The sequence below is a fragment of the Parasteatoda tepidariorum genome, chromosome 7 (assembly GCF_043381705.1).
Source record: "Parasteatoda tepidariorum isolate YZ-2023 chromosome 7, CAS_Ptep_4.0, whole genome shotgun sequence".
NCBI lineage: Eukaryota > Metazoa > Arthropoda > Arachnida > Araneae > Theridiidae > Parasteatoda > Parasteatoda tepidariorum.
This window is the reverse complement of record NC_092210.1, coordinates 58,961,938-58,988,917: the sequence shown is the minus strand read 5'-3', so window position 1 is coordinate 58,988,917 and position 26,980 is coordinate 58,961,938. Positions and strand designations below refer to the sequence as shown.

The 26,980-nt window shown below is 29.4% G+C and overlaps 1 protein-coding gene across 2 annotated transcripts in view; it reads right to left on the bottom strand.

Annotated features, from left to right (window-relative positions):
- Positions 1-14,254: 14,254 nt before the first annotated feature.
- LOC107439326 (class A basic helix-loop-helix protein 15-like) overlaps positions 14,255-26,980 on the bottom strand; it is a 144,147-nt gene continuing 131,421 nt past the window's right edge. For both annotated transcript variants that reach the window (XM_016051881.3, XM_071183485.1), the window contains exons 2-3: positions 25,375-25,630; positions 14,255-22,432 (exon numbers count right to left, since the gene is read on the bottom strand). In XM_016051881.3, the coding sequence (XP_015907367.1) occupies positions 22,129-22,432; positions 25,375-25,619 (549 nt within the window). In that variant the 5' untranslated portion in view covers positions 25,620-25,630 and the 3' untranslated portion in view covers positions 14,255-22,128. The remainder of the gene's footprint in view (positions 22,433-25,374; positions 25,631-26,980) is intronic.

The following is a 26,980-nucleotide window of genomic DNA, read 5'->3' as shown; positions in this document are numbered from 1 at the left end:
CCTGCAAAAACAAAGTCATATATTTAGAAAATAATTTTGTCACATATTATTCAGCTTTTTTGTACCTTTTTGATATATTTTGGCTGTACATAACTGTAGAAAGCTGTATAAAACTACTCAGGAAACAATCATCATTCACATTTCTGTGTGAAAAAATATCAAATGTTGCCAAATTTTAAAAGTTTTTGTAAAAACAAATATAGTATCAGAATTATATGCCTTCTAAGTTATCACTCTTGTCGAGGCAAACTAATGTTACAGAAATTTGAATGCTACATATTTACATATATACAAAAGAAAAATTGAAATGCATTTATTTGATGAACATCGTAGAAATTTTGATTCACGCAATAGATGCATGTTACACTCTATGAGTTTGTAGATAATTAACAAATTTAAAACATGATATAAAATGTACATTAAATATATTGTAAGTTAGAAAACTGGATGGGGGAATGTTATACCTACTCAAACACAGTGGATTTGCACTAAACTTAACATAAAGTTTGAATACGTTCATAAGTTCAAAACAAAAGTAAATATTTAAATTTCTTAATACCATTACAATTTGAACATAACAAATACTGGAATTACGGAAACTGACTTTAGTAAAATCTTAGTATATTTATACTGAAATTTGAATATAGTGTAAAATTAAAGATAAATCTTATCTATTTTTTTTTAAATAAACATTTGCATAATTATAAACATAAACACCTCAAATACTTGTCTGATGGAGAAACTGATCGTATTTTCTCCAACAAAGAAACTACACAAACAAAAGAAAGTATGCCTGCACACTCACTTCTGAATGAGGAAGCTTAGTTGATTTACATTTAAAGCTAAGTCATTAGAAAAATTATCTGTGTCTATGTCTTTGATAGTAAAGATAAGAATTAGAATTTGCCATAGGATTCTGGCTAGATGAAATTAAATGTGAAAGTCATGGCAAACAAGTCCTTAGGCGGCTAGTATTAACCTTAAAAACCTCTTGTAAAATAGAATCTAATAATTTAACGTGAATATCGTTATGCACCTCAGCTACAATAAAAGGACCTACAAATTTTGGTTTGAAAGTACTAACCGAATGCAAATAAACAATATCTTTAACCCCAAATATTCTATGTTTCACTTTCTTGAATCGAACTTCATTTTGCTGTTGCTGTTGTTTTTCCAAATTACTATAAGTTTCTCTATATACAATATTTAAATCGTCTAACAGGTTTTTGAAATCATGGGCTTTATCCAATTGTAGTTGGTTGGATTTTAGAATCAAAAGTATCAAATAATAAACTTAATTCTCTTCCAAAATGCAAACGGTTATGGGTAAAATTAATAGAAAGATGTACTATATCATTATGCAGATTTTGATAAATTAATATGGAATTTTTATATGATACACCTGCTTCATTTAAAGAAATTAAAGATGTTCTAATAGGTAAGTTAATTTTTTCTGTAGCTCCTTTACACTTAGGATTTTGGTAGTGGTATGGGCCAAATGAATACCAAGAGCTTTACTTATACAATGAAACACTTCACAGTTAAACTGTGTTCCCAAATCAGACAAGATCATAGCAGGTCTACCATTCTTAGAAACGTAATTAGTCATGTGTTGAGATACAGTCTCAGCAGTTAAGTTATTTAAGGGATATAATTTTGCAAATTTAGAAAAATGATTCAGAATAGTAAAATCATAACCACAGTTTCTTATGGATTGAACAATATCAATTGATATAAACTCATTGGACACCTTTAGATTGGAAAAAGAACATCAAATCTTACGCATTCAGTCGTGGTTCAAAATCTAGGGGTGACTGGTTGATAAGGATTCTGTTTCCGGCTCACCAGGTCCGCAGTGCTGATGTAAAATATCGCCAGATGGATTGACGGATCATGGGTTAGAATCGCCTTGCCGTCGGGTTAACCGAGGGAGATTTTCATGGTTCTCCTCACCATGTAACGCAAATGTGGTTTAGTTCCATTAAAAAAGTTTTCCAGGAAGGCTATTTTGCACCAATGCTATCTTGTCTTCTGGGTTGGGTTCAAATTTACAAGGCAACGGAGTTGATCATTAGTCGTAAACCCAGAATTGGGACGGCTGTTTAACGTCAGTCAAAAAATGAAACAAAATTTCACGCACTGGAATTGCAATTGTTTCATTGTTTTCCATATCAATTAAATTCCAATATCCACCATACTATACAGCAATTGATTTAAGATTTTATTTTTTAAAAATAATTTTGAAGTTTGAGCTAAGTGTCTTTAATTTTTTTTTTCGAAACTTTTAATTAATAATTAAAGTAAGAAGATGATTTGCGTAAGGATGTATATCTAATTCATTGCAACGAGTTCGAAAATTAATCATTTAATTTTAATGTTTGCAGTTTGCTTTTTTTCATTTATTGATCTAGATATATTTTTATAAATTTGTTTGTTTATGTTGAAAACATAACATAAGACGTTTAATATAAAACTAAAACATTTTCCTAACAGTCCGTTGTAGGCCAGTGGGGTCATGGAAGTTAAGGCTTCACAATTTTCCGTTGAATTCACAATTTTCCGTTGCGTTCACAAACGTTGAATGTAGTCAACTTAACCGTTAGAGTTTAATCGGTAATAAAGACAAATAAATTTTTATAAAGAATAAAATTTTTTTAAAGCATGGTGTCTATTTTAAATGAGAATTTTTTAAAAGTATCCCCATACTACCATTTTATAAATTTATTGAATATCAGTACACAAACGTCTGTTAAATAAATTCTGCAAGGAATTGGATTAACAAGTAAATAAATCAATTTAACTAGGGTTCAAACAATTAACTGGAGTGCATTGCTGAAATAGGACACAGTTAAGTTGATTCCTGACATCCTGGTTTAATAACTCAGATCGCAAAGCACAATAATTTTTTGCTACATTTATGCACAGTTAGTTAAAAGAAAAAGAAATTATCTGAAGGAATATAAATTTTTTCTTCCTGCAGATTCGGAAATTTGACATTCAAAATATAAAGAAAATTAACAGCAATCTGTAAAATGTGATCTCCCAAGTTAGGAGCAGTTTTGTTTCTTTAATAATATTTCTACATTTTGGGTATTTCATTCATCATGTGTCGAAAAATTATCTATTACCGTACAGTCAAAACATTCTTACACATAATTATCAATTACGTAATTATTAAAAAATAATTTTTAACATTTTTCTAATGAATTTTTGTTTTGATAAGATTTTGAGACATAAATAAAAAAAGGAGAAATACTCTGAGATAAAGAATTTGAATTTAAAAGTATTTTATAGTCAGTTGTACACTGTTAAAAGTTTCCTTCTAAAATTACGGTAATTTAACTGGCAGTTGTCAGTCCATCCAATTAACCATAAAGTTTACGGAAATTTTTGTTTTTCTCCTTTATGGTATTATAACCATTTACAAAAATATCGTTATAAAACCATGAATACAAAACTATACGGTTTTTTAACCATTTACAACTAGCATTTTTTAAAAATGTAATAATTTTTTTAACTAGACATAAAAGCTCGGCTTTTCGTAAGTTAATGGCCATTGGAGAGTGCCGGACACTGGGAATTCTTCACGTGTTGAACGGAATGGAGAAAATATTGTAGTGTCAACACTAGGACTCGAACTCCAGTTCTGATGGTAATGAGATTGACAGATGAGCCCGCTCCGCTATGATATGTACGCAGCAGCGAAGAACTAAGTAGCTTCATTAGGTGGTTCTAGTTGGTGTGATAAAATTCTGGTTGTTTAACCGTATTAGGTGAAAGCAGTTAATAAACAGTTTTTCTTAAACTTAACAGTTTGATTACCATTTCGTTTATGGTTATTTGACTGTGTTGATTAAATATGGTAAAATAGCCATCCAATCAATTGTTATTTAACCATTTCTTCCGAGAAATTTCAATCAGCGCTAACCTCTGATTGGTCCATTTGTGAGTCTGATAGTATACGTCATCGAACGCTCATCTTGAACTACAATTGCCGTCCAACTCAACTGCAGTTGGATTACAACGTGACGTTAACCACAGAAGCAATGGCGGACAACATACAACACCACATTGAAATCAGCCAAGATTTTGATTTTGATATTAAACATAGCTTCTTCATTAAACATGGCACTCTTCATTTAGCTCAACTATAATGTGTTTTTTCTTGGACAAAGTCATTATTTGTTCTCTAAAACACTGGTCGACAATAACAAAATCAATACAAATTCAAAATAAATATTTGTTTACGTTATTAACGCATGCGCAATGAGAGACAATGTCTGCGTTGGACAAACAAAAAAACTTTGCGCTGAGCTAACAAAAAAAGTATTTTTTTGGCATCAGCTCTACGTCAGCGTCCTGCTGACGCCCAGATAAGCGCTTGTCCTAAGAAACCAGACCTTAACAGTGTAGGTATAAAAAATAATTTTTCTGTCATATCTTTAAATAAGGCAATTTTTAACAGGAAAGTATGTTTAATAGTTTCATGCTGTTGCTATATTTTCAAAAATTGATACTCCTTAATTTACTAAAGTGTCCCCTAATATCTTATTAAATCGAGCTCTGTCACTGTGTTTTTTACATTTCCCAATTGGCGATGAAAAATTTATTCATTCAATCATTTCTAAACAGAAAGGTATTATGTTGCAGTGGGTAATTGCTTCTAAGGAAACGAATCGTTATTCATTCTTGTACAAATCCCCATTCCACCTAATTTGGTAATTAGTCTTGCAAAAATTGCCTGTGGGGCTTATGGTGATGATTTCTGATTAAGCTGGCGGCGTCACCCACCATTTGGTTGATTGAATGAACGCAATGACTGGGATTGATTTCAACGCAATTACGAAAATAAATTGAATGGCCGTTGTTTTACTCGAATTAAAGAGTGTTCGGAATCATTTACTAAACACGACTAGCTGTTTTTGAATAAGGAAAAGATCCCTTTTTATTGGTACAGATATTATTTCCGAACGCTTTGGCATGCTTTGGATTTTTTGATAGATATTTTGGTAGCATAATTGGTATTTTTATTCTCTTAAAAATGTGTGTTATTATATTTTAATTTATATAAATAGCTGCTAGACTTTTGGCGTACTGGCTAAATTAAATAAAATTGAAGTTATGGAGTTAGAAAATGCTTTTATATTACATTTCCTTTAATTTAAGTAATAATTGTGATTACTTCACTAAGTTAAAGACGTTAAACTTGAACATTTTATGTGATGAAATGAAGACATTATTAGTTTCTTAGATTATTCGATACTTGACAGGAAATATAATAAAATTCTTAAATTTGTACTATGTATTAAGCTAGGTTATGTGCTAAATGATTGCATATGCTAAATGATTTGGTAGCATAATTGGCATTTTTATTCTATTAAAAATGTGTGTTACAAGCAGTTAGATATTTTAATTTATATAAATAGTTGTTAGACTTTTGGCGTACTGGCTAAATTAAATAAAATTGAAGTTATGGAGTTAGAAAATGCTTTTATATTACATTTCTTTTAATTTAAGTAATAATTGTGATTGTTTCACTAAGTTTAAGACGTTAAACTTGAACATTTTATGTGATGTAATGAAGACATTATTAGTTTCTTAGATTATTCGATACTTGACAGGAAATATAATAAAATGCATAAATTTGCATTATGCATTAAGCTAGGTTATGTGCTAAATGATTTAATTTATTTCATATAAATTCGCATTTGGATTTATAAGGAAAAGGCTGACAAAGCGGCAATTTAAGGTGCTTTGAATTTTTACGTTATATATTTTTTTTAATAACAGTTATTAGAATATAAAAATCATAACGTCAACTGAGGTTACTTGAGCCGCGGTGGGTCAGCTCTTGCCTCCCAACGAAGTGAGCCTTGTTCGAATTCCAGCGGGAGCTGACTGGTACAAGTTTTGCTCCCGGCTCGCAATGGCACAGGAAATTACTTAAAATATCCTCAGTGGTAGACTGATCATCGATTAGAATTCCCTTGCCATCGGGCTAATCGTGGGTGGTTTTTCGTATTTTGTTCTCCTTGTAACGCAAATATGGGTTAGTTCTATCTAAAAATCCTACGCGATGGCTAGCTTGCCGCAATGCTCAATCCAGGAGTTCCCTTGTCTTCTGTGTTGGGTTTCAAGTTACAATGATGCGGAGTTGAACATTGATGGTTGTAAGCTCAGAATTGGGTCGACTGCTCAATGCCGTTCATATAATAAAATAATAATAATAAAAATAACTGAGGTTACTTCGGCTATTTTGATTTTATTACAAAAATTTCTTGCACATGTCTATTAGTTAGAACGTAGAAAAAATTCTTAGATATGGTTCTATGTTAAAATAACTGATATATGGTATTTAAATATTCTTTGTTGCTTTCTCTCTTTTAAAATAATTCTAAAACATTGAGACAGAAGTGACAAGATAAGCGTAGTTACTGTGGTCACCAGATTTTTCCATTAATAACTGTCTCTAATGTCAACTTTATTGAGCTCATTGGAAGTGTTACCTTCATATGTAGTAAAATTAGAAAAAATAAATTTTGAAAGTGCTGTTTCATTGTTATTTAATTTTTTGTAAAATATATTTATACTCTAAATATAAATTGAATTGAGAATAAAATAATATTATGAATAAAATAATAAATATACTTTATTATTTGATTCTTAGATTTATGTATTTATTTATGTAGTTACTTGTGTGTTGAAGGACGATCATTTTTAGGCATAGAAATAGGCCTACATTTGACAGAATCCGCAAAACGGATGGTATTTTCTGTTAAAAAAGATATTTTCTTTGAGCTTCGTATTCGTGCAAATACAGTGCACTGAAAATGTATTTGTACTAAGCTCCTCCTGGTTTGCTTTTATAAAAAGGATTTAGTTACTAAATAATATGGCTACTTATGACATCAATACATAAGTTTAGGGCAAACTTTACTTAAAAAAAAATTTAAGTTAAAATTATGGAAAATTATTTTCAGTTTTTACTCATAAAAATGATTTTATGAAGAACTTAAAACTCATATTAATCATGAAAACTTTTAAGCGTTTAAATATATCAAAAATTTGTTTTGAATCTTGGCTTTAAATTCAAATAAGTAAGATAACTGGAAATAATTTTATATTCTGCATAAATAACTAAGATTATTTTGTTGACATTTTTTTTTGCATTTCATTGTAAAACATGTTAGGACATTGTAAGATTTTATTAATTGCATGACATTTTGATTAATATTTTAAAAAGAATAATAAAATCAAGAAATTGAATTGTAATAAATTCATAGATAAATTTCTTCGGTAGATTAAATTTTTCTTTGATGGAAATGATAAGAAAATACAATTTATCATAATGCAATGAGGAAATTTTAAATTTTAATAAAAGTCATCATTCTACTTGTCAGAGGATGAAAATATTCTATTGTTATGTAAAGTCAATTTATTGATCACTTTCCTTAATTTTGTTTTAATATTTTACAACAATACACACAATGTTTTTACAAGCAAGTGCATGTTATTTTTTCTTTATCCTATTCTTATTTCATAAGCACCGAGTTTCTGAAGTGATTTTTGGACATGAACGTACATCTTTATTTGTCAGTATTCAGTAATCGGCTTTTTCACAGTTGAAATGCAAAACAGTCTTTATATGTGTAGCTAAAATTAATCATTGATTAGATACTTAACTTGCAGTGTATCTACCACTACAAAAATACAATTTTAATTCACTAGTATATAAGACATGTTAACTCGATTCTATGTCGGGGTACCTTTTCATAGATGAAGGTTGACATAATCGAAAACAGCTCTCCCCCCATTGGTGACCCGGACGTGATGTGAACATGCCTACCTTGACAGAAACTCCAACTTCAATTTGAACACTCCTACTTCGATGGATTGTCCACATTGAACACTTTACTTGCTACTTGTCATTGCGGCAGTATCCTCCTCCTCGTGCTGTAGCTACTCAGCTTCAATCACACACAACGTTCAACGCATACACTCAACTGCTAAAGGCAACACAGGAGCGACCACGACCGTGAACTTAATATAGCTCTTACGATCAAAAAAGTTCGGTGATCTTAATACAGCTCACCTATCTTCTCACAAAACAGCAATGAATCAACTAGTGGTATCCGTTCATCGAATTCTATCACTAGAATTCTGGTAGGGGAGTACTGCAGTGTATCTACCACAACAAAAATACAATTCCAATTCACTAGTATATAAGACATGTTAACTCGATTCTGTGTCGGGGTACCTTTTCATATATGAAGATTGACATAATCGATAACGGCTCTACCCACAAACTCAACAGAATTAAAACTGCTGAAAAAGCTTTATTTGTTGCTCAGATATGTAGGTGTAACTTATTTGTTTTATTAAAAAGACACTTTTAGTTCACCCTCACTACTAGCACAGTAATCAGAGGCTTTTGTTTAAAAAAATGTAATTTTAATTATGTTTCATTAATTTTTAAAAAAAAGAAAAAAATATTGCTTAGCGTTGCACAGTCTTTGAATTTAGCAATGATTTATAAAAGACATGTATACAATGTTCGAAATTTTCTGAAAAAATGGTAAAATAACAGTTTGCATAATTGTTATTTTGCTATATTCAAACAAATCAGTCAAATAACCATAAATAAGATGGTATTCAATCTGCTAACTGTGAGAAAAATAGTTTATTAACTACTTTCACCTAATGCAGTTAAACAACCAGAATTTTATTGCACCAACAAGACCCACGTAATGAAGCTATTTAGTTCCTTGCAACCGGGGACATGTTATAGCCGAGAATGTTAATCTGACAAGCTCATGTCCGACAGAACAGGATTTCGGGTCCCAACTTTGAAACTACATAGCTTCCAGTGTTCTGCACTCCCCGATTTGTGTCCTGCACTTGCCAATGCCCATTACCTAACGAAAAGCCTAGATCTAAGACTAAGTTATTTTTTTATGGTTTTGAAACCATGCTAGTTGTAAATGGTTAAGAAACCGTGTAGATTTTATTCTTTTTTTTTAACCATACTATTTGTTAACGATTTCAAAACTGTAGAGATAAAAATGTTCTTTACTGTAAACTTTACAGTTAATTGAATGGACAGACTGCTGCGGGTTCTTCTTCTTTTGGCATGACAGCCCTTTGTGGGTCAGAGCCTTCCCTAGAACCTTCCTCTATTCTGCTCTTTTTTTTTGTTATTGTTCTCCAATTAGTAAGCTGCTGGTTATTTTACCATAATTTTAGAATGAAAATTCTGACAGTATGGATATAGTATTTCTTAAAGATAGTGTTGGATATTTGCTTAAGATAAAGTTTGATTGAATAGAGTTATCTGTATCTCTAATACCGCAGCATGAGATCGAGAGTAAATTGCATCATGCATTAATTTTTGAGAGTTATTTGGTTGTCATGTAGAAGTTTGGTTCTCATGTAGGTTGTTCTACATGACGCATGACAATCACTTTGGTTGTCATGCGTCATGTCGAAATGTCATGCAGGTTGGCATGCAGATGTATCATGTCATGTAGGTTGTTATGTAACAGCTACTCTATTTGGCTTGCAAATGAAATAGTGCTGAACTAAATTAAATTAATAGGAAAAATATATTTAATTAAATGTGGTTGGAGAAGGAAGAATGGACATTATACTTAAAAATTTGTTAAGTTATTTAATGAAACTAACACAAAGCTAGCATCCATTGTTTCAGGTTTCTTTTTAAAAAGTCTGATTCATTTTAAGCATGTTTCCTTACAGACAGTCATGTAACGTTCTGCTAAGTATAAAACTAATTCTACCTTACTTACTCAAATAGTAAGTTTTCGCAGAGCAAATCATTTGCATATATGTGTTGCTTCGTAACCACTGTCTGTAGTACATATTTTTAGAATCCTTGTCATAAATGAATTGAATTAAAAGTGATATTTAATGGCAAAGTCATAAAAGACATGCTGCGCTATTGCTAAAATAGAAGTTAATAAATTATATTTATCGTAGCGAATTAATATTTACGTGGCTAAGAAGCAGAAGAGCTTCTGCAATCATAAGGGAGGATGGTGTGATGAAAGATAAAAATAAAAACCAGTTTGATTGCTTAAGGAACTGTTTCTGATTGTTAAGCCTTGTTTGATTTTTCTGGCAATCAATCAGTTTTTTACCTCCAAATCTTGTCTTACCTCAAAATCTTCATCTTGTTCAGCGGTGATTTGATACTTTACCTTTTTTTATTTGATACTTTAGTTTTTAGCTTTTTTTCCCTCAAGTATTTATTTATGATCGGTAATGAGTGCAGATTTTGACTTCCGTGTTGATTAGAATTCTAAGGACAAGCATTACCAAAAAACCTGTATAAATGTTAACAGATGCAGTTTTCTTTAAAAGATATTGTTACAACATTCTAATAATAACTTAATGTATTTTTATAGAAAAATAAATGTATTTTTAAAACCAAAACAAATTTATGAGCAAAACTGAAGTACGAACCAGCTGCGTCTGACTGCTACTGAAAGAAAATATAAATATCAAATTTTAGTAGGAATAGAATAAACATCAGACGACAATATCAAGATCTCCTTACCTTTTTGGAACTGTAGGTTTAACTATAAAAGTAACTTTAAACTCAATTTTCGATGCGTAATGACTTCATTTTTGTGTTGTTTAATGATTAAATAATTTTGTTTTTAAGTTTCAGTTTGAAGATCATTCTTTTCGAAATAAGTGAATTAGTGTGGTGACTTTTAAATTATAAACACATGTATCTAAAAATAAAACACACTTTATTTTTCACAATAAATACAAACACACATTTGTTAAACGACAATTTGAAACATTAATGAACTCAACAGTTAGTTTAGTATTCACTTAAGTACTTTCACAACATTCATGTTCAAAGATCAACACAGGAAATTTTTACTAATCATTTATTAGTTTCTTTATCTAATTATCAATTTGAACATCAATGGATATGTAATTTTTCTATTAGATATTTTTAAAATGATATAAATATATATGTATAAAGTGTTTGATTTTCCAAACATTTACAAATATTTTCTGCATTAAAAATGCTTTGAGAAAAACATGATACAAATATTTACTTGTACAAGAATATATTAGGTAAAAGAATAAAATTGTATTATGTCGGAATTGTTAAAAATATAAGAAAAATATATATGTATTTTAAATTTCTGAAAGAAATTTGTCAAGAAGTTTTAATCTTCTATAATTATTTTCGGTCAAACAATTTTAAAAATAAATTATAGTATTTCATACATTATTAAAAAACTAAAACTTATGATAATTGTCCGTTTAATAGCTTTCCAATGTTTGAAGAATATATACTAATGATGCACTTTAAAGAGAAACTATTAACTGATTTTTAATTTCATACATTCTTTTAAGAAAAATACAGGGAAATCTCAGAAATTAAAACATTAACGTAATTTCAAAATTTGCATTTATGAACTTCTATGCGTAATGTTGATCTACACACAATAAATTGTTGTAGTAAATTAAGCACATTTTCTTAATATGTCTTGGTCTAATTAGAATTAATAATAATGTTTTAATTATCTTTCAGAGATATGAAATGTTTGTGCTATCAAGTGTTAAAATGTGCGATAATTTTCAGATAAAAAAAAAGAAATGAAAATGTTTCAAGCTTTGTGATACCCATTATTGCAATATTATAATAAAACTTATTAATGTCGATCCCCAATTTGACCCGAATCAATGCATCAAACAATTTTCATGTATCAAACAATGTATCAAATATGTAATGTATCAAACAATTTTTAAAGACAAAATGCATTTCGTAAACAGCTTCGTGCTTTTGCTATATTTCATAAATAACTTGTTTTTCATTTCTCTAATTTTATAAAAATTATATTCAAAATCTTTTCCCACAAAGCTCTTTAATTATTTGTTAATAAAAACTTTTATTTTATATTCTAGCATATGAAGTACAGAAATTGCAAATGTAGAGTTTTTTTATCGGTTAAAATGTAAGTGGATTCCTATTTTGTAACTTTAGTAGATTACTGTTTCAGCATGTTGTACGCTATATTCTATCTATACACTGCATGTTCGGTTATATATTTCCTGAAAATGACTAGTTGTAGGTAGAAAAAGAAAGGTCGAAGAAAGGATGATTAAGGTTTAAATAAGTAAAAAAAAATGGTTATAATTTAAAGATATGGGTGTTTCTTCTTAACATTTTTGCGCTTTTACAAAAGGGTAATTTTTGAATTTTTTGTAGAGAATTAAAATAAAGAGCTTTTGAACTTTTTATTCGGCTAAAGAAACTACTTTAATTAGGAAAAACTTTCCCTCAAATTTTTAAAATATCTTTTGTTTTACTTCTTTTAAAATGCCTGAATCAAATAATGCATAGAGTACACAGCAAAAATTTACGAATTAAATCACGGTATAAAGTACCGGCACATTGGATGCACCATTCACAAAATCCATTTTAACGTGAAATCCATTTTACAGTAAAATAGTATACTATTATTTTACAGTAAAATTTATTTAATTAGAGTGAGTCAGTGATTTTAGTACAGTAAGAAGAAATGGCACTTTGAGAGCCTGTGCTTTGTACGATAATTTGATCTGGAATTTTTTACAGTGTAATTGTTCTTTTCATATCGTTTCGTTCAGGAACTCGTAAGAGCACCAAAAACCATAGTTTAAATACCTTTTAAAAATAGTATTGGATGGCAAAGCTGTCTGGTTTTCTGTATACTATGAAGCTTCAAAACTGTAGAATATAGACTTAGAACACTCATGTCAAATTTAAGATATGAGACGTTTTCATACCGATTGCATCTTGGCACATTTATATTACATTCTGAAAAACACTCAGTCTTATAGCTAATATGAAGAGGTATTAAATGAGGTAACATTTGGTAAAAACTAAAATTAAATGTCGTGTATATAACCTCCAACTGTTTTACAATATTTATTACTGTAATTTTTATAAATTTGAAACTTAAGAAATTTTTTTCTTTAGTATGATTGGATAAATGACCAGCTTATATTTTTTAAACGGAGAAACTAAAATTTACATTGCGAAAAAAGGTGTTATTTATCAATTGGTATTTTTGTTATTGGACTTACACTAATTTATAATAGAGTAAAAAAACGAAGTCTAAAAAAGCTATGGACATATATTTTGTACTATTATGAACACATTAGCTGACATTTCGACAATACTATTTAAAAGATTAATAAATGTCATCCTGCATACTAGTAAATTAATGTAACAATAAAGAAAAATTAAATTTTTGAAAATGCTGGAAGGTATACTTTTAAATCTCCTGAATGTATTTTACAATAATTACGTTTAAAATTATTGTAATACACTTTCATTGGTTTGATGTAAGTGAATTTCGATGTATTTCTTTTTGGTTTGACTTAAGATAAGATTTTTATAAGAGTTATAGAGAAAATTTTGAAATATTTATATTGGTTAAAATGAATAAAGGATTAAGGTGAGCGGAATTAATTATTAACTATGTCAACCTTCATCTATCAAATGGTACCTCTTGATAGAATCAAGTTAACATGACTTATATACTAGTGAATTGTATTTAATATTTATAGTGGTAGTTACGCCACAAAGGTAAAGGGACTTAAGAAAGTGTGCTTCATACGAATCGAGCTAAACAGAGGGAAGAGATCGCATAACACCTCATAGACAATTATTCCATAGTTTCGGTTCTATAATTTCGAGTTCTCTTCTAATGAATGTTCTTAATTAAAGAACTGAAACTATATTACTTTTGTTCATGTTGTATTATTTGAGAGTTTTTCTTACGTTATTTGACTTTATTCATTAACAAAGGTTGTTCTAGCATACAACTAGAGCTATAATGTTACAATCATCTACCGTATACTGGTTTAAATGTTCAAATATGCACGTAAAATTTTTAACTCAGTTAATCATTGGGGAATTTTTGATTTAAAAGGTCTATAATTTNAAAAATTAGCACAAAACTACATTTTAAATTCAACATCGTTTACGAATCATTGCTTTGGTAGAAAGATTACATGAGAGAATGCAGGATCTTTTAACATCGGATAGTCGCCGGAAAAAAAATACCAACTTTTATAATTCAGACTAAGGGTGATGCTTTCACAGAAAAGTCGGAAAGACTTTTTGATATCGCTGCATCACAGTGCATTTTTTCGAGCATTACAATTGTGAAAACTCAAGGAAAGTTTATCCGATAAAGTATATATATATATGTATATCTAACCTAGAGAAACATCGAGTTTTAGATTTACCTATTTTCGTTTCTACATATGCTGCGCGCGCGTTATATAGGATGACTAGAGTCAGGAATAGTTTTCCTTAAAAATATTGACTATTGAAAAATTATTCACATTTGTATAGTGTACCATATGTTAAAATTTTTTTTAATGATATTTGAATCTTTAAAAAAATGAAAATATCTTAAAGATAGAAAACCGAATAATAGAAGTTAAACATTTACAATACTTAGAATTCTTATTAGAGATGGTGGTAAAGCGAAATAATGAACTCGATATTGAAACTCGGTCTTTCGTCACATATACGTATGAAATTGTTCAAAAAGATATGCATGGGATGTTTTTAGGAAACATGTCACTCATCATTCGAGTAAATCATAATAAGATGTTTTTCCTTTAAACTGAAATACATTTCAGAAATGAAATTTCATCATTTGTACCAGCGTCTCACATATTCATTATAAAACTAGTTAAACGAAACTATTTATTAAGTCATTTAGAATGAACAAGCTACTTATCATTACATTGAATCATGATAGATTTTTTTTCCTTCAAAATAAAAGTATCTTTAATTTCTTAAACAGGACTGCATCAATCTATGTCACAGATACACTACTCAATTAAATTTCTAAAACAAAACTATTTCATTTGAGAGGAGCAAAATGTATTTCGATAATACAAAAGTACTACCTCCCAAAAGTGCTGTATATGTACTAATGTATCACTCGCGAATTTCTTCAGATATTCATCTTCAATTCTTAGAAAGGCCTTAAAGTTTTGCAATTTTTTAAAAATCAATTAAATTTTGTAAATTTATCAAATTTTAAAATCCCTTCGGATAAAAACAAATTATCTCTCCAAAGATGCGTATTAAATGAAATATTATCAGTGAATTTTTTCAAAATTGTTTGATCAGAATTGTTTTTATCATTCGCAATATTATTGAATTATGTAATTTTTACCATATTTTTTTATATTAAAGTAAGATGTGTAGATTAATATTCACAATAAAAATTTATGCGCTAGGAGAGAAACATCAAGGCATTTTGGGAAGTATCAGCTATAGATTTCCGTTTTTCTCAAAAAATAAATTGCGCACCCGTTAAGATGGAGTCTTTTATTTTTTCAGAGGACCACTCGTTCAGTCAGCCAATGGAGCGCTGCTCAGTTTAGTTAAATAAGTAAAATTTGTCTTTAACTCAAGATAAGTTGTAGAGTACTTTTAATGGTAGTCCAAGAAAATTTATCTATAATTTACAGCCGAGAAGATGTGTTAGAATGTTACAATTGGATTTGGTGACAGGAGAATAACAATTAACAATAGCAAGTAAAAGTCAGTGAAGTTTAAGAGAAAAATGCTATCAAATTTCAAAAAAATTAGCACAAAACTACATTTTAAATTCAACATCGTTTACGAATCATTGCTTTGGTAGAAAGATTACATGAGAGAATGCAGGATCTTTTAACATCGGATAGTCGCCGGAAAAAAAATACCAACTTTTATAATTCAGACTAAGGGTGATGCTTTCACAGAAAAGTCGGAAAGACTTTTTGATATCGCTGCATCACAGTGCATTTTTTCGAGCATTACAATTGTGAAAACTCAAGGAAAGTTTATCCGATAAAGCAAGATTTTATATGACCACAGAGCTAGAAGATGGATTGATAATTGTGCTGATTTTCGAATCTCTGAACAGCTAATTAAAAAAAATGTGGAAGAACAGAAAAGGAATCCAACTTTAGACAAAGCATAAGTTATCAAATTTCACGAAAACAAGCAAAATGAAAGCGTTTTAGGAGCAGAAGAAATCAAAGAAACGCATTCCGAAAATTCCAAATTTGATGTAAAAAAAAAATAATAATAATTCTAAGTCTCCTCCTTTCCACGCCCTCTCTACTGTATAACACGTGAGTGATATGGAGTTCAGGGATGGACTCGAAATAGCATTTTTATATGATTTGCAAACAGAAAATGCTGAAAAAATATAGGATGATGAAGGCATGAAGTGTAAAGTTTCTACTATTATTGGAGAGAGATATGAAGTTTGACGGGAGCGAAAAAAACTGTAACGAAATTCAAATCAAAATCAAATGGCAAAAGAGTAAAACAAGCTTCAAGGAACTTTGATGGGAGAAAGGGTAAGATATCGGTCTTGGATGAAGCGAAACATTTCCATTCCAATCACAGATCTGAAGAGTAAGAAAATATATGTGGATTATTTAAGAACCAGGAACTAAATATCTTGGGCACGTCCCCCCATCAACTCTTTCGGCTAAACGCATAACGGAAGAAATTTTAAATTTTCTCATGAGCGAAACAAGTGATACTTCTAAAATTAGTTGTCTTTGGAGACGATGAAACCGCAATTAAAACGATGAACTTGAAAAAGTTATTTATCCTCTTAAAAGGAGTTTAAAAAATCCCTGCAGTGGGTGACATACAAGGTTAACTTAAATAAGCTACCACTAAGGCATATTATGAATTATCTGAACAGTTCGACAAGGATAAGTTCTCCAGGATTTTGGTCAACTCTAAATCCCTCCCAGTTATGATTTTCTTCAGACTGACAGAAATTTTGCTAGAGATTGGAGATCTGATCTCAATACAGATCAAAAATAATATATTAAAAGCCAGGTAATTTTTTATAGTAAATGTTCATTCAAATCTGGCGTCGTTATGCCCTAGGAAACTTTCAAATGCAAGATGACTCATCATGGCTAACAGAGGTCTTTTAGTAGGCATACATAGTTCAAATCAATCCGCTAACTTAATGGAGTTAACTTCTTTTATTATATTATAGTATAGTCTACTTTTATGAAAGTATAGGTTCCCATGTGGTTTTTTTGTAAACTGTAAATCCTTCATCAAAGCGGCTTCTGTGGACTCATTGGTTTTTCTCTCTCTTTTTTTTTTTTGTTGCAATTTTACGAGCCTCACTATAGTATTATTAATTTTAAAAAAAATCAGCTTAAAAGGGGGAAAAACACTTCATTGTTCAGTTTTGAAGAAAAAGTTAATGGAGCATTTCAGTAAATACACAACGTTTGCGGTAGTACGCTTTCATATGGAAATTTTGAAAATTCTATAATGTTCATAATTTTTTTTTAAATGTTAAAATTTTACTGAAAGAAAAAAATAATAATGTAACTGAAAAATGTTTTACAACCAATATTTTCCTTCAATTGCTTTTATTCTCAACCGTGTTTCATATTCTCAACGGAAGAGGTAGTATTTGCAGAGGTTGTTTCTACTTCTGGCCAAAGATTCACTTGCATTGATTTCGATTTGTTTTTGTTTTCAACATCTTTCGGTTTACTTTTTAATGTAATTATTTTTTTTCGATGGCAAAAAATTCGTTTGCAAGTGGTGGCAGCTGTTCTGCGTTTGGATACACAATGCTGAAGAACGGATTTGTTATTTGAAATTAGGATGCTTAAATTCCTTAACGACTCATCATGCCTAATTCAATGAAGTAATGTATTAAAGGAAGACTAGAAAAAAGTCCCGTTCTGCTGTGACGTCAGAGGAGAGCAGTAAGACTTTCTGCATTTTTTTTTATTATTTTTTTTTAAGAATAGATTGCGACTATACAACTTTTGAGAGGTAATTTGTTTTCAACCAAATGATTTTAAAAATTTGCTAAGTTTTAAAAATTTTGCTGTTTTTTTGAGAAAAAAAAATTACAAAATTTCAAGACCTTTGTGGAAAAAGAAGATTATGCATAAAAATTCGGAAAAAATTCACGAGCGCTTTTCAATTATCGAAAACTTCTTTTTTCGCTCTACCCAATTAGACAAACAAATAATAATAATAATTTATAAACAAATCATTCATCATTTCATTAGATAATAAGATGCATTTTCTCTTTAAAACGAACTATGTTCTCTTTATTTATAAAAGGAAACAGGGTATTAGAAAAATCATTCTAATTGTATGGATAATTTCTTTTCGTTTTAGCCATATTAATTTAAAATTAAAAAATATCACTCGTAAAATAACGAAATAAAGAGACAAGCGGATTATTTAAGAAAGAAGTATAAATATAAAGCAAATATTACAAGCTAGGAATGTTAAGTATAAAGCTAAAGAAACCTAAAGGCTTAGTAATAAAAAAAACTAATTGATTAGATTAATGGAAGCTTAACTGCATTGTGCTACATTTTGTAAAATGAGAAATTAGTGACTAGAACAATGTAACGAATAATACTGATAAACTAATAGGAACTTTAAATAATATATGCCACGGCAATTTTAAAACTGATTCAAATCAATAATTATCTCACTCAGAATAAGTTTTCAACTAATTGTACAAAGAGTATTTTTTAAGCAAATATTTAGCCAGAATAAAACTATTTAATACAGATATTTAAAGTGTTGATATTCCAGGAAGGTTAAAATAATTTAATGACTATTTATTTCATCAATCATTCATCATGAATGATAGTTCGTATAACTTGAATTTGATTAAGCAAAAAAAAATTTTTTTCTAGAAATTCTTAGGCTTGAATTAAATATTTAAAGCAAATAATACAAAATTAATTTTTAACTCACATTTATGTCATTTTGTTTGTTTACTTTTTTTATTTTAAAACGAATGCACTTATTTATGTAATTTGAATAAATTAAAATACATGAAATAAAACATGTCTTTCGAAATTTTACTTTATAAAGGAATAGAGTGTAAACTAATTTTTTTTAAATAACATGCAATATGATTATGAAATTTCGAAATAGTTTTAACATCAGAATGAAGTAGTAGCTCATCAACTTCTGATAATAAAAATACTGAATTTCATTTACTATAAATTACAAATAATTGATTGAAAGATATTTAATATTAAATAGATAACATAAATATTAATTTAAAATTATTTAACTATTCAAGATTATGTTGAGAATTAAAAAACATTAAATGAATATCTAGAAATGCATAATTTCTTTACGTAATTCAACTAAAACAATTACTGCTACGTAGTATGTTGTGGCAGAATAATGCAACATTGAATTGCTATTTGCTATATTCTGATTAATTAAACGGATTAATTCAATTTATAATAGTAGTTTCTTACAAATTTAAGAAATAATGAAATACAGATTTTTGTGAATGCAAATTGAAATATTTTAACAGCATGTTTAATTCTTAAATTTCTAAATTAGTGTTGACTAGATTGTATTACACTTAAAAATTAACAACTCTTAAACATAAACAAGGAAAAGAACATTTACTAAAAACTTTTGTATGCATTTTTTTCCTATTATTTTCAGGATAAAGCATAATAATACTTCATAAAAATATTTAAGCATTTGTAACTAATAATGTAGATCAATCTCATAGAAACTGTCATTTTCATGAAATACAAAAAAGAAGGAAAAAAAGTAGTTTCTAATGTAATTTCTAATCACATAAATTGTAATTTCCATATATAGATACTTTTTAAACAATTATGGCTGCAGCTATTATAGAAATTTTCCCCAATCCTCTTCGTTTCCTCTTTTTCTACAATAGTAAGAGATCGATAAAATTATTAAGATTTAAAAATAGCAGTTAGGTTTTGTCAACTGATTTTTGACATAACTCAAATTTAAATATATTATAACATGATAATAACCTATAATAATTAAATTTCTAGGCCCTTCTTTTTATTTTACTTTAAAAAATAGGAAACCATGACGAATATGTGATTTGGTATTTTCAAATGAGTTTTAGAGGCAAATCTTCAGTAAAATGAGGACGAAAGCATTCCGAATTGTGGTTCTATTTGCTAATCATTTAAGTTTTTAGTAATAGATTTTAATCTATGGAAAGTTTGGTGGGTTACTAGGTTTTTGGTAAGAAACAGTGCAGAACACAATAGGGATAAACTTTCAAATTGCGTTATGGCAATATTTTTTGTCAAAAATTTAATTTAAAATTGATTTTTCGAATTGCATGTTCAGTAAACTGAAATGACAAATACGAAAAGGTAAATTGGTAAATAATTTAAAAATTTTTTCTTCAATTTTGAATCAACAGTGTGGCCAATAAAAGAATGATATTTGGGTATACAGTAAAACCTCCGTTAACGACCCCCTCTAAACAACGGTAACCACAGATAAACGACCATATGTTTCTGGAACCGAGCGTCACGACCATATGTTTCTGGAACCGAGAGTCACGACTATATGTTTCTGGAATCGAGCGTCGCTCATAGTATTTGCATCACGAGGAACCTTTGAACACTAATTTCTGAACAATGGCTACTGGTTTCTAGCTTGAATTTTGTATTAGTATGTATGTTATTTACCTTCTTGCAATTTTTCATCTCTTGTCTGCAATAATTTTAACTGATCATTACTAAATATATTTTCACCCATTGGCTATTGCATTCAAGTTATTAAAAGTAAATTTTAGCGTTCATAAAGAAGTGAAATAGTTTTGACTGTTCAATTCTAACTACTGCAGATAAAGGGCATCTCTCATGGGTAGTCTGCTAGAAATCAGTGTAATTTAGCTCTAACATGCACAATGACCGGTAATTCATGATACATCATCGATAAGTTTTCAGTTTAATTAGTTCGCAAAAATTGCCTAAATTTACGCGAAAGAAATAATGCATGCTTGCGCCTGGGCAGTATTTGTTGAGCAATTTCATTTTTATCCCTTAAAGATCTTGACGCTGGAAGAGTGGACGTCTGAATAAGAACTTAAGAAAATAAATAATCGAAATATGAGTGATTAACGCAAGCGAAAATTCCTCCAAGTAAATAAGAAATAAGCTCGCCAAAGTTAGCTTCATTATAATGGCTGTGGAAAAACTCAAATCTATGACATCTTATAAAAAAAGATCATCGTAATAAATTACAATAATAATTATAAATATTTGGTAAGTTAACTATTCATTTGAGTCATCTTGTTAGTAATAATATATTTTTTATTTTTATTGTTTGATACTGTTTGTAATTTTTTATTTTTATTTTTCTGATCGACACATTCGGTAATAACTCCAAAACACGGCCACTACTTAAAATCTATCACATGGACAGCTCTTCGGAGGTTTTACTATGTTAATATACTTAAAAATTTAAAAATGGTAATCATATTATTATTATTTCGTTAAAATGCATTCTAGAAGACATATTCCTCTCATAAAAAGTACATAATTTACCCTGGAGACTTAAAAATGACAGTTTTTATGAAAATGACTCGCATATAGTATATCATATCAAAATTTATGAATCGTAATATTTTTATAATTATAAATCTATAGTAGTTTCTTAAGCAAACATAGAAGAAAAAAAACTACCAAACGCTACTTCATTAAATTAATTCCTTTTTCAGTAGCAATTATTACCGAAATTGTTTTCTTGCAGTGACAATTTCTTCGATCAATCTCTGTCCACCTCGCACCCCTTAAGCGATGAATAATTATAATATTTACATTAAACCTATTTCTACATATAATACGCATTAACTTTTTTGTAGTTATCTTTCAAGAGGGATATAAATAGCTAGACAATGATTTACATTAATAAAATAAAGAAATATCCAAGCTCTTTATATACGAAGCAAACAGCAACGACCAATGAATTCCAGAAGGGTATTACCTGCTGTAGAAGCAGAACAAGCTTAAGCTGTAATAAACTTATTTATAAGCATCTGAAATCCCGTGAACTACAGCAAAATCATCTCTATTTACAAAACAATGGCTTCATGAAAAGTTTTTTCTGCATAAGTGACACTTGGACTGAAAGCTGTACCACTTTTGCCAGCAAGGAACTAACACAATACAGAAAAATACACCACACATGACAGGAATGGCGCCACAAACAGAGCGTCAGAGAAAATTTTTAACCCATTACTGGCCACACATAGAACAATTATCTCAAGTGCTTCGAGTTGCGTCGGACACATCTACTTCTTCCTTGTTGTCGTCTGATGGATTAGATGCTAGTTGGTATGGTCGATCCTCTCCCCTCATTTCGCAGATAACATTGGTCAGGGCCATGATGTAATGTTTGGCCAGTGTGAGGGTTTCTATTTTTGAAAGTTTTTTCTGCATGGCTACATGTGGTATGACTTCTCTGAGCGCTTGAAAAGCATCATTCAGGCTGTGCATTCTCATTCGTTCTCTCTCGTTGCTTTCTAGTCGCCTGAGGTTTCTTTCTCGTGCACTCAGCGTAGAGCGTCTGAAAAAAAAATCAAAATTTTACTAAATATGAATGACTTTTTTTTTTTTAAAGAACAGTGAATCAGAAAAATTGACACTCAGTACAAGTTTGTTAGGTCCTTTGATTGCGGTGTTTGGTATCTTGATGAAACGAAGAACAATTCTATAACAAATTAGGACGTTATTTTCTTATGCATAATTTGATTCAGAACCTTATCATAGCATCAAAAATTATACTTCAAAAACATCGTAAAATTGACCCGATGAAAATATTTTTAAAACTATTTCAGCCACGGTTTAAATAAGCTCTGTAGCTGGCAAAGTACCAAGAAAACTAAACAAATAGAAATGTGAGAAAATCAAGTGTGGATCGAGTTGTCTAATCGGAGGAGTAACTGGATTGGTGTTTTATTTAAGGTTTGGTATGATGATGACGTGTGAATCTTCGCAAACGTAAAACTCATTGACTTTCATCGTGTAACAAAGATTTAAAAATTGTTCATCTTTTGTCCGAAGTCAATATGCCAGTTCGAAAAAAGTTAAAAGACTGTAAGATTGTCAACTGTAAGATTGTCAACTATAAAATTGTCAACTGGAAGATTGTTAACTGTAGGAATTGATAAGCTGAGCATATAATCAACCAATGCGTCAGTGTGTACTTCCAAACATTAATCTTAAAACTTTTATTTTAAAGTTCATGCAATGGAACAATTTATTGGTCAAAACTGAGTAATAAAATTACGAAACCAACATCAACAGAAATATCTATTATGATATGTTATCTATATCTATTACATCAGATTATATATTATGAGTGCGTAGCCAATACTTTGTTAAAAATGTTTACTTTCAGTTTATAGAATCTAGCTTGTCCTTTTCTCATCTTCGAAAAACTTTCTTAAAGCCTAGTTTGCAATATTTCGGATGAGTATAAATTGTTTTTACAAAGAAATAGGGGAGGTTATGAATTTACTGTCGCCAAATGTTTAAATAACGATACGCTTATTTTAATATTATTTTATTTTTATATTAAATATTATAATATTGTTTTTATTGGCAATAAATATGAGAGATTTAAAATTAAGATAATTTAGACAAAAGCATATGTATAAGGAGTTTATAATAGAAAAACTCTCCTAGCTGCGTACCATGATATTTTTAATCATGAGTTGCTGTGCAATTCTCGATAAAGATGGTCTACCTCAACTTTAATTTTGTAAAAACTTACTAGATTCAGCATGCATATCTACAAGAGTTTCATATTATGCAGAATATTCTTGTTTTTCAAGTCATGAAAAATAGGAAATAATAAAATCACTTTTCAAAGGTGAAGCCTGTAATCGTTTTTTTCCAACTAATAATAGAAATATCTTTTTTTGACCTGAGTCCAGAGTATAAGTAATGGTGGCTTTTTGTTGCCACATGAGTTGGTAAAAACTCAGTGTAAGTAACCTCTTTCACCCGATCTCTTAAGCCTGAATGTAGTGGATTCGAATTCCGCTATAACACTGGATGTCTCTCTATAATTCTTTCTCAAATTTGTGATGTTTTTCAAAATGGAAAATGCTTTTAAGTAATTTCTTTTAAGTCGTTACAAAGAGACTCATAAATGTATGTCAATAAACAAATAAATTCGACTGTTACCTTAAAAGATAGATAAAACAAACACCATAGCTTGATAAACCGATTTCATCGCTAAAACATTATAATTGAACATTTGAAGTCATCATTCATGCCACTTTTCTCCTTGTTAAAATTGAGAAATATGTTAGGAAAAAAAATATAAATAACCTTCGATTAATACCTATAAACCATTTAAATAAGCCGTCATTTTAAATAAAGCACAGAAGAATAAGCAGATTAATACTATTTTATTTAGTAAAAAGAATATACATCAAATGGGGAAAATTTCCTAATAAATGCTAAAATGTATGATGGTTCGGAAGAATGTTTTGGCAATTTTATCGTTACACTTTAGAGCATGGAATTGAAACCATTTATTCCACACAATTTACTTTTCAGTTTAGTATTTTATACTAAATGTGTGGTATTAAGAACTATAATTTTGAAAACCAGAATTTCCGGTAAAGAGTTACCATAATGAATAGTACAATTACCTAATGAATGGTTTAAATACCGTATATTTCAATTCATTTAGTGGTAATGTATTTTTTTTCCAGAGATGTTTTTACCATACAATTATGGTTATTTTGAAAGAAATTTTACTTATCTTTGAAAAGCTTGGTCAACTATTTATCAAATGATACATAGAGTAAGTTTACCTGCAAGAAGAAATATTTTAAGGAATTTTAAGAACAATAAGAACTAGACTCATACTATATTATTCATTTCTATATAAAGCTGCTATGTTAATGGTGTTTTATTGAATGATTCTTTTCGTTAGAAAAATTATTATTTATATCTTATTAGTTTTTGTACAATTGAAGAGCAACTTAAACATATTAAGTTATTTTAATCTTTATGTGTACTTTTCAGTAAAATACGCACACGTATATACATTTAAAATTTCACTTTTTAAAGGAAGTTATGAAACATTTTATTGCTACTTTAATAGGGCTTGTTATTTTATGGCAGTAAAAACTCAAGTTAGGTGGGATTTTTTTCTCGAAATTATAAGATTATAACAGCTATGACAATAACAGCTGTAAAAATGAGAAAATGTATCTTAATACCTTTTAATTTTAGATACTTTGCCTTAAATAAATAAGCTAATTAATGCAAAAATTTTTCGAAAAAACACAAATTTAAAAATATTTTTACATAATAATATTTTATGATCTAGTAGAGAAAATAAAATTAGTAATACATTTACTTTCTTATTTATCGATACATCAACATGTTTCATTTTGATACAGAATCATTTATATAGAAGGATGGAATTCTTTTTACTGCATTCCCAAGAATGAAGGAAAAGACAAATTGCTTTGTAAAAACAATTACCTTTTTTTGTGCGTTCGATTATTTGATCTTCGTCGTTTTGAGCTTTCTGGCTCATACATGGAATCATCACCTGAAGATTCAGTATCATCCTCTCCTTTTCGCATGTCATTTTCTTCTTCTTTTACCTCTCCCATAAGTTCTTTCAAAAAGGCCTCATCATATCGCTCCCAACCTGCTTCAGAAGCATTCAGGGATTGAATCCCAAATTTTTCCATATTTCGAAGATCAGGAGATGGTGACATCATTTTGGAGATGCCTGTAAAAATATATAAAAGTGATTAGGTTGACTCTAAAAGAAAAATAAGTTAAAAAAATAAACAGTTCACACTCAGAAATAAAACTTTTGACGATTCACCAATCCTTGACTTGTAAATCGTTAATTTCGAGAATCACTCCGTCAGGAAATCATGTGATTTGCGATAAAACGCGAGCTCTCAAATATGTGACGAAAATGTTTCTCAAATATCTGACGAAAACCTCCTCTTAGAGCACAGCGGGATATTATTAACGAGAATGACGAAATTAGAATGAAGACTAGACGATTGGAAATAAAATGACTAAATAAGCGGACCTTCTACTTGCTGGGCAAGCAGTTGGTCTCGTACCGGAAGATTCCGAGTTCGAATCCCTTTTCGGGCATGAGAGTAGTTTATTTCTCTGTAGTATCTATCTTTCTTGCGTTATTGAAGCTGCATTTATCCGCCTATATGGAGCCCATGATCAAGTGATTATTAGGAAAGTTAGATACATAAGGAACTACCAGGTTTAATTTATATTTTTTTGAAAAAAATAGATGAATAGAGTGACGAAATATTAATTTAATTTTGACGAATTTCGTTTCCTCGAAGAAGTGATGATAGTTATTTTGTCACTTCGATGAAATTTTTGATCGGAGCATATACTGTGAAACGGTTTCGTCAAAAATGAAGAAAGCTATGTGATATTTGAGTATAATTTTTTTTACTGTGTTTAACAGCATTAACAAAAGCCGGTTACCTCCTAGCAGCTTTTTGGGCATCACACTTAAATTAAATAAAATATTTAATATAATTTTAAGATAGCCTATTTTAACTTTTAGTATAAATATCAATTTCAAAATTTCCCTCCTTTGATTTATACTCGGAGAAAATTACCGTATTGGTATTGTAATGACATTTCTTATATAAAAAAAAACCTCATTAATTTTGGTAATAAAACCAAAACATACAGTAATTAGAACATTTATTTTGAATAATTTTTCAGTTCGTATGGTATTGGTCAACCTGGTATTCTGGTTTTAAAAATTATACTTTTTATTTCCACACGTATAGTAAAGATACAAAGCTGAAGAGTAAATTTTACCAAATAAATAGTTTTCATGCCATGCTCTTAGGTATCATGATAAAATTACTACATTTACTACCAAACATCATGGTAATAAAAACATATTTTATTGTTAATTTGTTAATTTTATTAAAAATCATTACCAAAGCGCTTCGGTAAAAATTACCGTGCCTTTGGTCATAGTCAGAGCGTGCCCGTATAGTTAGAAAAACGGTAAATTTTATCCAAATCTGGTAGTTTTGAGAATACTTTCTTTCTCAGTGCATGGTTTGTAATGGAATAA